General features: G+C 35.6%; 1 protein-coding gene across 2 annotated transcripts in view; it reads right to left on the reverse strand.

Moving 5' to 3' along the window:
* Positions 1-6079: 6079 nt before the first annotated feature.
* Positions 6080-13041, reverse strand: part of lypla1 (lysophospholipase 1) — a 41492-nt gene continuing 34530 nt past the window's right edge. Inside the window, exons 9-10 of one of the 2 annotated variants that reach the window (XM_052603159.1) lie at positions 10306-10479; positions 6080-6593 (exon numbers count right to left, since the gene is read on the reverse strand). In XM_052603159.1, coding sequence (XP_052459119.1) covers positions 6528-6593; positions 10306-10479 — 240 coding nt within the window. In that variant the 3' untranslated portion in view covers positions 6080-6527. The remainder of the gene's footprint in view (positions 6594-10305; positions 10480-13041) is intronic. The other variant, XM_052603160.1, reaches the window with a different exon arrangement.

Genomic DNA, 13041 nt, shown 5'->3' on the forward strand with positions numbered 1-13041 from the left:
TATCCTATGGTTTCATGTTTTACTTTCTTGATATTGTTTACTTCACATCTGCACAGTATCATCCAACATCTTATTAGTGGTCTTTCACTGCTCAAAGTAAAGCGATGACAACAAAGTCTTTTAAACATCTAAAAAGCTTTATAATATGGTATTAATATTTATAAGTGGTCTTTGTCTGCTTTAAGTAAAGTGACAAAAGTTAGTTATCCTTATAAACATACTTAAGATATCATGAATGGGTTATGTCACATTTGCTTTAAACTTTATTTTTTGTTATTTTTTATTTAATGTGAACATTTAAATTGCAAAACTAATAAAAAATAAAATGTGCTCCATTATGTAAAATCAACAAAACAATACTGTTTGTTTTAAAATGTAAAGGGTTTCCAGTGAGCTTACTCTAAGTAGCTCACAGTGAAATTTACATTAACCTAATAAGAAACACTTTAGAAATAAAGTAACAGCTCACCTGCAGGCTAAGCAATGGAACTGTAAACTGTTTTTCTGTCTCTCTGATTTGTGTTATGAGAATATGCAAGGTCATAAAATGCTTAGCTAAGCAAAAGTAAAACCAAGGCGTTTGCTGGAACGGCAAGTGAAACCAAACACAGGAACAGTCCTCTCTAATTACATTACTCAGGCAGCCCTGTTAAAATCTCCTAAAAGAAGTATCAAAACCTGTCTATTTCTACACAACAGAAAAGTTTAAAGAAACAAATAAACCAAGCAATAGCACTCCACCTGCTTTCATTTGAGTATTTTATTTCTTTAATTTCAGTGGTCAGTGCAGAACGACATCTACCAATAAATGTGCTCAATGTCTCTGTTTTATCGTTCCACTGGCCCATGGACTTCAAAACATCAGGGGCAGCAAGATGCAATTCTGCAATAATTGCAGTTCTTGCAATTGTATTTCTGTCCACTCCAATAGCATCAAATGCAGCTTTCATTGATTTCCCCTTCCTGAAGGCTTCTAGTGCGTCAAGCTATTTGCGAATGATGCCTCGGGTGTTCCTCACTGAATAAAAATAAATATTGGTATTCATATATATTGTTATGCTTACAGTTACTTTTTCAAAGGCATTTTCATATAGTTCTCAAATTCTCTACAATATTGGTTCATCTATCACAAAACCTAATATTTTTACTTATAAATTTAATCTTCAACAGCCCTTTCGCTGCATTTTATTTATTGTTTTAATTATAGTGTTCTCTCTGCATTTTGAACAGTTCTGAGATATTGAGCTTCAAAGTTTTTGCATTCCACAGACCATTGTAGATAGGGCTGTGTAATTAATCAAATTCGATTTTCATGCGCATCTTGTCAGTAAAGCCAGTTCTGTGATTAGTAGTAAATCTCCATAATTGCAGATGATTTGCCTTAGATTATGAACATGATATTGCCTAGCTTCTCAGTGAACTACAAGGTGATGGCGATTTACTACTAATCACAGAATCTGCTTTACTGACGAGATTCACATGATTACTCAATTTTGACAAAAATTGCATATAGAACCTTTTAATTCCAAAGCAGTGATTTATTCACAATGTAACTTACTGTGTACACAATTGCATTCAGTAGCATCTGCTGTCTAAAAGGCTAGAAGACTAATCAGAATCAATGACCTACTCTGAACTAAAGATGGCAGTCCGTGGAGATTTCTTTGAAGTTACTTGTTACATTAAATTTGTTCCATGCATGTATATTTTTTCTCCGCTTAGCCAGCCACTGATCAAACTGTAAGTAATTTCAACTCAAATCATTGGGTCTTATTCACTAATAATTGCGTGGATTATTTTGTATGTGTACACACATGAGAACTTCTCACGAAAAATTAATTTGTTTTTTTGTTTTTTTTGAGTAATTCTAAATAAGCAGCCATGTACAAGGTTAGTTATTTGCATAAAGCACGCCTAAACCATCATCATATAAGTTTTTTCCACAACGGTGATCCTTACAGCTTAATATCGCTCTCATCTACCTGCTGCTGTTTGCAGACGTGCTTTCACCCGATCCTCGAGCAATGCCAATTATGCTGTTGTCAAAACCTGTTCAAACACAATAAAGACCTTCATACAGAGACAGACAATAGACCTCTCTTGAAACAGCTGTACGTACCTGCATTATTGAGGAACCTTGCAGCTGAACATAACAAAACTCTTTTTTCCTCTCTCACTGTATATGATGAAATGTAGCCTATATGCAGGGCCAGCGTAAGCTCAAATGCTGCTCTAGGCAGAGCACGATCGTGCCGCCCCCACCTCACATTCACCATTAGGGATCATTAAGATGCATGTAAACAATTTTTTTTTTTTTAATCTATGGAATTACACTAAAATAAAAACGGGCAAGCATGTTTTTTTTTCATTCTGCAAAAAGTTGAAAAAGGTACACAATGCAACAGCTGTATGATTTCAGTTTTTTTAGGCTAATAGTGTAATAGATAGTGTACAAAAATAAACCTTAACATATGCTCCAGTGGCGTAGCCACGGGTGTGCCTTAGCCACCCACAGTGGCAGCTGGCACACCTAAATATAGATGCAGAATTATTTTTTATAGTTTCAATAAAAAATGTTTACTTAACTTAGGCTATTGCTGTTTACTTAAAAAAAAAAATATATATATATATATATATATATATATATATATATATATATTTTTTTTTTTTTTTAATCAACCTTTTCACACGTAAGTTACAAATATTTTAACTGAACCCTTGTTTCCATGGCGACGCGTCATGATTGTCACGTGACACACCGCAGCCACTAACAGATGTATCGTATTCGTTTTATTTAGTTTTTCTTTTCTTTTTTTTATATATACACAAACTTGCTTACCATGTCAACTATCTGATATTCCAATTCTTCGTTTAAAAACCTTTATAAATTATCTTGATCTATAACGAGATGAGCGCTGCAGATCAGAGTCCTGTCAGCCGGATTTAACGTACAGCACTTGAATTCCCCAGCTTCTCCCGAAATACATGAAAGTAAGTGGCTGTTGAACTGGACGAAGAATAGAGTAAACTTTATTGTTCTGCTATGTCTGTCTGATATATGAATAAAACACGTCGGCAAATTACATTTGATTAGATAGTTTTTGCTGCTTCCATAGAGATCAGTATGTATTTTACAAACTACCAATGTATTGTTTTACTAGTGATTATGTATATTTAAATGTATGTAACCTAAAATAAACATTATGTGGTTGAAAACACTGCATATTAATTGTGATATATGACAAGCGCTGAGCGCGTCCGTCTCTGGCTCAGTGCCAGCCAACGCGCGAAAGCTGTTTGAATCTGGCAGTTCTGTGACGCCACTGAACATTCTAAATCACTCTCAGGGGCACAGAAATAAGAATCCAATATATGGTGCAATAATGCTAAAAATGTTAAAATGTAATTTACATTTTAAATTATTTTTGTTAAAATATATCTGCCGATATTCTGACTGCCAACCAATCAGCAAACATCAGCTGACTGTGACCCCAGCAGTCTATGATATAAACAGATAAATTTTGATTGCACATTGCTAACTAGCAATATGTCGCAGAGCTCCTTTCTTAAATTTTTTTTAGCAAAAAACCTCGGCTTGATGGACAGCCGGACACAAGGCCTAACGTTACACCTGATGAGGATGTTTCTCCCTCCCCGGGCCCAACATCAACAGACAGTGTTGCCAGATTGGAAATGTCCAAGTATCGTACCAGAAGTTCAAAACTATCGTATTTGGAAGAAAGTTATTACATTTAACAATTAACTACATTTTTACACGACCTGCAAATTACCACTAGGAGTATGGTTGGACGGAAGCAGTGCAACAAAAATACTATCCCATAATTTTGCACAGTAATCTGACAATAAATGTGGCACATCCAGATTTTCATATGCACACCCAGAGTCTCTTTTCTGGCTACACTACTGATATGCACACAACTTTTTAGCTCACAAAACTGGAGGTTTTGACTTTTTCTTGACTGATACACACATTCACACACATAATTTCAGAAGCGTGCTCATCGGGCTTTCGTAGCGGCAAACGCTTTCATTGCGTCCTCTAGTAAAAACTTGTACTATGGAGATCATTTTTAATCAGTTTAAGCTTTGAGAAACTGCGTTCTCCAAAGCTCACAGTGACGGGGAGAGTGACAAGCACTCTCAATGCTACAAAAACATTTGGAAAAATTGATTCCATCCCTTTTTCACAGATTAATTTAAGCGCATCCAGTGGTTTAGATACAGCAGCAGGTGTCTGCCCAAAGCAGTCAGCTCTTCAAACAATTCATGCCCATCAACATCCCACGAGTCTCCATGAGTCTGGGCCTTTTCTAGCAATCCTGAAGAACTATTCTATTCTCCTTTTCTTTGAGAGATGCGATGTCATATAAAAATCTAAATATGCGCCCATTGTCTCTAAGCAGCGAAAAGCGCTGTATGACCAGATAACTTGATTCGTTTTGACATTTTTTAATATACATTAAAGCTGCAGTAGGTAACTTTTGTAAAAATATATTTTTCACATATTTGTTAAACCTGTCATTATGTCCTGACAGTAGAATATGAGACAGATAATCTGTGAAAAAATCAAGCTCCTCTGGCTCCTCCCAGTGGTACTATTGCCATTTGTAGAAAGTCATCCGCTCCCGGTAAGAAACAACCAATCAGAGCTGCAGTCCGTAACTTTGTTTGTGTTCAAAATGTAGAAAAATTTATATAATAAGCGAGTACACCATGAATCCATTTTCCAAACCGTGTTATTAGCTTGTCCTGAATCACTAGGGTGCACCTATAATAAGTGTTTATATTCAGACTATTTTAGATTGCTTCGGGGGTACCGCGGTGGAGTAACCCAGTACCTTTGTGATTCTTCATAGACATAAACAGAGAGAAGTAGTTCCGTCTACTTTGTTCTTCCGCAAGATGCAAGCAGTTCTGTTTATTAACCGCTAGAGTGTCAAAAGTTACCTACGGCAGCTTTAAAGTATTTTGCATGCATATAGACCTACTAATAGAACGCTGGTGGGCGGGAATTTTTATTCGAAATATAATTTTTATTTTTTATTTTTTTTTAATTCTGTTGATATAGCGATAATTGTAACCTAATAGCCACTCAATTCTCTCTCTCTCGCCTTCTCATTCTCTTGCTGCCCTGGCTGAGCTGCCTCAGGCGGCTGCCTAGTTCGCTTATACACAGTAACTTTTGTAGTGTTAAATAACTCAAGAGATAAATTTAACACTGGACCCGAGTGTATTTGGTCCCACACAGAATTGGTGATAAAATGATTCTCATCACAGTGTTCAATTTTCAGAGTAAAATTAACACTGTTTGGAGTTAAAAATTAACACTGCTCAACACTGAATAGTGTTGTTACAATTAAACACTAAAGTAAATTAACTCTGAATAGTGTTACCACAATTTAACACTAAGGGGAAATTAACACCAATTAGTTTATTTACATTTTCTTAGTGAAAAACAAAAAAAAAGTATACTTTTAAAACCCAATTGGTGTTGCTATAAGTTAATAATGCAGACACTTTGAAAGTGACAAAAACGACATGTCCTCTTATACTGAATCCTGTAGATGTGGAGGATATATTAATTTGTAAGGATATATTAATTTGTTTACATTTACATTGGGAAGGATTTTTATTTATTTTTTTAGCCATATCCGAATGCAAATTTATTTGAGCTGTACTATTTTTAAATGGTAGTTTTCTATATAACATTAGGGATGCAAAGCACATTAAAGGCCGCTGTATGCAGAGCAGTGAGGAAAGTTTTTCTCACTCTCACACACTTCCTTATACTAACTGAATAGTTTTCTAAACACAAACCCATCGAAAATGGGTATTTCTACAAATAAAAAAGCAACATTATTTTTTCTGTAGGATTTTAATATTCTTCCAACACTTGGTATTGTGGCAATCTCATCTTCATCTGTTCTTCATAATTTTACGAACCTTCTTGCTGTTGTCTGAGTAGAAGTCAAATATAAATTTCATTACTCTAAGAAATGCAACAGTTTGGATTAGAGAACATTTAATTATGTGAAAAGAGCTGAAACACACTGAAATAGACACTGAAGGATATTTATTTAATATAATGCGGGTGAAGTTATGTAGCCTAGACTCATGAACCTTTTATGCGTAAAGCTGTACCTTGTTTGAATTATGTTTTATAAGTAATGTTTAGAATTTTTTATTTATTTTTTTTGCCTGTAGGATTCCAATTAATATTACTTAACTAATTTAAGGTTTTGCCACTTTTTTATATTATAACAGTGATTAAGGACTCAGAGTTTACCATCTCAGGTTAAGTCAACTCAGAGTTCCTTATTGAAACAGGCCCTTGGTGCAGAGTAATAGGAAAAAATATATATTTTAATTTAATTAAATGACATGCAATTAAGGGTCTAAAAACACTACATTCAGTTTGATTCAATATATTTTTTATATATTAACTTAAGTACTGTAAGAAGGTAACAACTTTATTTGTGTACTTTTGTCAAATGGCTAAATACAGTTTAAATGATTGATTTATTGATTTCGGGGAGCTGCTTCTCAATAAATTGCTTGATGTCCATCATTTCCTGTTGAGAGAAAGGAAGAAGGGAATCGGTTCAAAGTGTTTTGGGATGTTATAATTAAATCAAATTAATGCATTCAAATGCCATATTCAAAAACAAGTAACCTATGTAGGAAGCATTTTTAGGCTGTCATCCATTTAAAAAAATCTAATTAGTTGTATGAAGCAAGATGGAATCCTTGAAGGGACACACGGTTCTAGAACCTATACAGTGTATCTCTAAGGCAGGGCTAACAAACATTCACACTATCACTTACACTTTAGATTTAGAATTTAGAATTTAGAATCTCCAATTCAACTGAGCTGCTGTTTTTGACTGTGGAGGAAACCAGAGTCCTGGTGGATACCATACCAATAAAAGGAAGGAAAGAAATGCCCACTTAGAAAGGCAGCCAGGACTCAAACTGGAGACCTACCCACTGAGTTACAGTCGTGGCCAAAAATATTGGCCCCCTTGGTAAATATGATCAAAGAAGGCTGTGATAATTCATCTGCATTTTTAATCCTTTTTGATTTTTGATGTAAAAAAAAAAAATCACAAAAATGTATCCTTTCATTGGATAATAATAATTTAAAATGGGTGGGGGAGATACCATTATGAAATAAAGGTTTTTCCTCATATACTCGTTGGAAACAATTATTAGCCCCGCTAGAAATTCTTATGAGTTAAAATATCTCTGAAGTATATTCCCATTCATATTCACCATTTTGTTTTCAGAAATATAAAGAAGGGGGAAAACAAAGCCCAAATTCCCTTAATCATCCATTACAATGAGAAAAACCAAAGAATATATTTCTGATGTGCAGCAAAAGATAATTGAGCTTCACAAATTGTTTTTTTCCACCATCAGGGCAATAATTAAGAATTTCCAATCAACATAAAATGTAACGAATCTGCCTGGAAGAGAACGTGTGTCTATATCGTCCTTATGCATGGTTTGAAGGAGAGTTTGAGTGGCTAAAGACTCTCCAAGGATCACAGCTGGAGAATTGCAGAAAATAGTTGAATCTCGGGTTCAGAAAATCTTTTTAAAAAAATGTCAAACAGAACCTACATGACCATGTTGTTTGGACATGACTGGAACTTCAAATGGGACTGCCTTCTATGGTCAGATGAAACTAAAAATGAACTTTTTAGCAGAGTGAACAGAGATAAAAAGTACCCCATGTGTACAATGAAATATACAGCTGTATTCTTGATGTTGTGAGCCTATTTTTCTGCTGGAGGTCCTGGACATCTTGTTTATACACATGGCATCATGGATTCTTTTTTGATATTTTGATCTTCCATCTGTACAATAACCCAAACACAAACCTCAAAAACAACACCAATATTTGTCACTGAGTTTAAAATCAAGCTTCTGCTATGGCAATTCCAGTCCTCTGACCTGAACCCTTTAGAAAATGAGAGGAGTGAACGGGTGCGATTTGCCGTAGGGGATGCGTGGGATTTCCCCCTTTCTGGTCAACGTATCCCCACCTCTGCTTAATTATTTTTATCCCGGTGGGGATAAATTTATCCCTCCCTCAAAGTGATCAGTGCTACTACACTAGTGGCGAGACAGATCACAAAACTTATCACGGATCCGTGGTTTGATTAAAGCCACTGCTCCGCAGACTTGCTCAATGTCCCGCCCACGGCGCTATCTGATTGGTTACAACTCACTAGTAATAGCCTATCAACACTTGCGAGATGGCTGAAGCCGGTCCGCTGGGCAGTGGAGCTGCCAATTTAGTGACTTTTTTCCAAAAAAGCGACTAGCGACAAATCTAGCGACTTCTTGGGCAATCATTATTTAGTCTCTGAGACTCTCTGGTGCTGCCGTACGAGCGCGAAGTCTCTCTTTCCCAGTGCAAGCCTCTCTCTCTGCATCTGCTGTGTTCAACGAGCGCAGAGAGGAGCAGCATTTTCAGTAAAAAAAAAAAAAAAAAAAAAAAGATATTCTGTTGCTTCTAACTCTATTTTACAAGCAAATATAGCCGACATCAGTCACGGGACAACCACTGACTTTATGTTATGTGTATTTGAATTCATTAGACAATGTTGTGAATAGGATTTTAGTGCACATTAATGTTTGAGAGCAGGTTTGTAGTCTTAATGGACCGCGTTTCAGTCATAATATTCATTGCAGTAAAATTGCAGTATGTGAGCATAGGGAGGCAATACAATAAGACGCACTTACGTCATAAATATGCTAATTAGCGCATGACGTCATCTAGTTCATGTTCTCATTATTTATTTTTATGAATTAAAATGTTTCAAAACCAATGCCAATGTGTCTTAGAGAAAAACATTTATTTCAAAACATTTTTTAATAAAAGATCAAAAGGATTAACAATGCAGATACATTTTCACAGCCTTCTTTGATCATATTTACCAAGGGGCCAATATCTTTGGCCACGACTGTACCACATCAGCCACTTTTCCACTGTTGGGCCAGTGCGAGCCAGGGCTTAAAACGGGCCGGACGGGGCTAACAGCCTCAGACCTGTAGCACCAAGGCCAAAATAGCGCTGCATTTCCACCCTCGGGTCAGAAGATTCCTGTGCTTCACTAAATCCCACCCTTTACACGCCTCTCAAGAAAAAACGTCATGCAACCCATCATTGTACCAACAAAGAGAAGTTTTCAGAAAACTAGTGAGAAATAAATCACTGGAACTAAAGCGATCACAAAACGAACATGATAAAAGTGTTTGTTTGCATGCTTTGTTAAATATTTAAATCCAAAAGCATCAATATCTTACTATAACAAGTGATACATTGATCATAATAAATTAATTTATCAGAATGAAAATTAGTCACACAGAAATAAAATGTTATGAACATAGTATATTATTCATTCGAGTCTGTTTCTGTTTATTTGTAGTCACTTTAGCCTATATACATCACATTTAGAAAAAAATTATCATTTATATATTTTATAAAAGTTCCCAAACAAAAATCATTATTACATTTTGATGAAATATGCTATGTGGAGCTAAACTCCTGAGATGAGACTTATGACAGATAAAATATGTTACTAAATAAATGCACGATTGTGATAGAGAATAAGAAGCTGACGTCTGATTTCTCCAGCAGTCATATTTACCATGTTTACTATGGTAATGTTAATGCATAGTGTGCATAGTCTTTTGCATCGCTTATAACGATTTCTGCCTTGTTTGCTGATTATAATCCACATCGGATCAAGTTATTTCAAACACTCGCTGCTGACTGTTTTTAATGCTGATGTTATAGCTTTCTCAAATGATCCGTGGTTCTGATGCTCTCCAGACCTGGAGAAACTCCACCTTTGTTCATAACCACTCCTCTAGCCCCAGCTGGCCCGCTTTGGCCCAAGTGTTTCGTCGGGGAAGCACCGACAGGGCACAATCAAGCCCCGGAAGTGAAAGTGGAAATGTGACTGGCCCTGGCACGCACTAGCACACCTGCTTTTGGCCTGATAGTGGAAACGCGGCTATTGTCACTTATGAGGTTCATTAATGGTATGGACAAATGGTATGGACAAAGCCTTAGAAGATAGCTTACTATGTAGTCACTAAGCAGTAGAAAGTAATGTAACTCATTAGATTTTGGAACAGAGCTATGGTATTCTGAATAATAAAAAAGCAAGGCATTATATATATATATATATATATATATATATATATATATATATATATATATATATATATATATATATATATATATAAACAACCTTGGTTTATACAAACCTCGAGACATGCACTGTGAGGCATTATAGGATATGTTTTAAAAGTGATATTGGAGGGATTCAGCATGACTTTGAGTTTCTGTACAGTGAGACAGCCAATAGTAAAAGGAACAAGAGGATCTGCTTCACCATGACACTGCAGCACCGATATGTCCTTATTACTGCTTATCATTGACTAAAGGATAGAGACAGCAACATAGAACAGATCACAAAAAAATCACATATGAATGTCAGCATAAAACAACATTTGTAACCCAAGTTATTTCTGTACTGAAGTATATTTTCTAAATAAAAGATATTTGAAAAAAAAAAAAAAAAAATTATCAACCTAAAACTGATTGGAAGTGGACTTTACATAACAGAATAGAGCCAGATTTAAATGAGATCTTGGATTTGGTGGACAACTTCCATCCCCTTTTGAGGAGCTTTTTGAGTAGCAGAGATTAATAATTATGAGAAAATACTTATGCTATGAATTAATTCATTCCACACACACACACAAAAAAAAACTCCTTTTGTATAAATTATCATCATTATTTTGTGCTAGCAAATACTTTCATTTTGTTTGTTGTTTTGGATGGATATTGTTTTGTTAATATATATATATGCTTTCTCCGTGTAGGTCCTATGTCAAAAGCTAAAGTGTGGCCCAGATTAGTACATGTTTGCCAGCCCAGAACTGGTCCACATCTTTTTTAGCCAGAACTGAACCAAACCAGTGCTATAACCCAATTTGATGTGAGCCAAACCATAAAAAAAAGTTTTAATATAGTTCTTTATCATTCATTTAGCAGTCAAATTTATAACTGCAACAAGATGATAAAAAAAACAGTACTGTTATTACCTTAATGCTAGAAAGATGCTATTTTTTTTATATATATATATATATATATATATATATATATATATATATACCAGCCCATCATGCATTTAACCATCCACTCAGCTTTAAGAGCTGTTCAGATTAAAACTGGCAGCTCAGCAGTGAGTCAGTGTCATGGATGGAGCACCTGTTATTATTTTTTCTAGTTTATATTTCCATCTATGCCGCTGGTTTAGAATTGTATTTTTTTTTTCTAATAGAACTTATTTGTAAATAGAGCAGTCACTGTCTGTGTCTATACCGGACGCGAAAGTTGTCATCTGTGCCCCACAGCGAAAAGTGTGTCTAAACTTGATGACATCACACTATAGTGTCAAATCATCTGAACGCAGTGTCAGAACATTTCATCATAAACAGAACGAGCATCAGTTCACTGATGGGGATCGTGTCCAGTGTATCCATCACTGGGTTCTGCTGTCTTTTGTTGGATCGTCCCACTTGTGTCCGGTGTAGACCTGCCATGCGTTTTTTATTGTTTTATTTTACAGCCCTGCTTGTTTTAATGTTTTTATTAAATATCTGTATTGACTGCATGGTCATATTATCAAATTATTTACTGCCATGCGACCTACAAAAGTAAAGCTTGGCGAGTCGATGAACGAGCATTGCTGCAGGTTGATTTTTGGCGGATGTGCTGTGCTTGTGCAGCCGCGGTCGTATTTATTTAGTCGGATGAAACATCTCTCTCACTCGCAGCCGAGTCTATGAGCAGCAACAACTTCCCCTCCACGCACACTGATACCAGAAACACGCTCCGCCTTCACTCCGTGAATAAAGTATTTCAGTATGTTTGAAATGTTATGTTCATAACATAGCATATAAAATAATAATAATAATTAAAAAAATAACATAAAGAAACAGACAAACTCTTAACATCCCGCTCGACTCTTGCAGTCAACCTTCTGATCAAGCTAAATATGTTGGCTCTTGGCATGAATTTTACTCGTGATAAGAAGCTCATATTCAAGTGTTTGTGCAAAAATTATTAATGTGCATTAGTGACACGGAGGCGCCGTCTCATTACTTTAATTTTTCATGATAATGGATGTATAATTTTTAAATTAACATAATATCGTGGTGTCTCACATAGGTACATTAAAAATATATCTACAGAAAGCTTGAAATGTTTTTAAACGAAAAGGAATTGTGTAATATGAGAATGTTGCATTTCTCTCGTCGGAGATAGCCAGCACTGTGAATATTACCAAAACAACAGTCCTATATAAACCGGTTCAGCAAGTGAAAGCCTCATAAGACACTGTCCATATGAAAAAGCAAATCACACCTTTTTCTCGACCCCCACAAGCCATGAATAACTATCCAAAACCCAACCCCCTCCAGCTGAGCAGAATTCGGTCTGTGTTTTGGCTCTGAGGAACAGTGTGTTACTGGGCTGAAACATGCCTGCACTCAACAGCACTACTCCTTGTATTCATAATTTTCTCGCAGCCCATATTATTATTTTCACAAGACCATAATGATAATATCAAATCATCAATTAATAATTAATCATTATTTTACGAAAATCATTGTTATTTGTGATCGTGGATGTTTGCGGGAGGCTTTAAGACCAAGCGGAGTCCTCTGTTCCTGCCTCACAGCGCGCAGGTCTCCGAGGCTTCACTGTCTGGTTTGACTTTACTGAATCAGATTGAGGCGAACTTATTGATCATGAGCCCAACATTTAGCAAGGCAGGAAAATTCTAACGGAAGGAAGACGTATATCATTGAGCTAATGCTGTTAAAGAGAAATCCAAATCCAAACACCAGAAACGTTATGCATTTTATGAATAATGAAATGTTATGAAAATTATGTATTTTATTTATTCAAATGCTGTATGGTTGAAATAATAT

Source organism: Carassius gibelio, chromosome A7, assembly GCF_023724105.1.
Source record: "Carassius gibelio isolate Cgi1373 ecotype wild population from Czech Republic chromosome A7, carGib1.2-hapl.c, whole genome shotgun sequence".
In the NCBI taxonomy this organism is placed as follows: Eukaryota; Metazoa; Chordata; class Actinopteri; order Cypriniformes; family Cyprinidae; genus Carassius; species Carassius gibelio.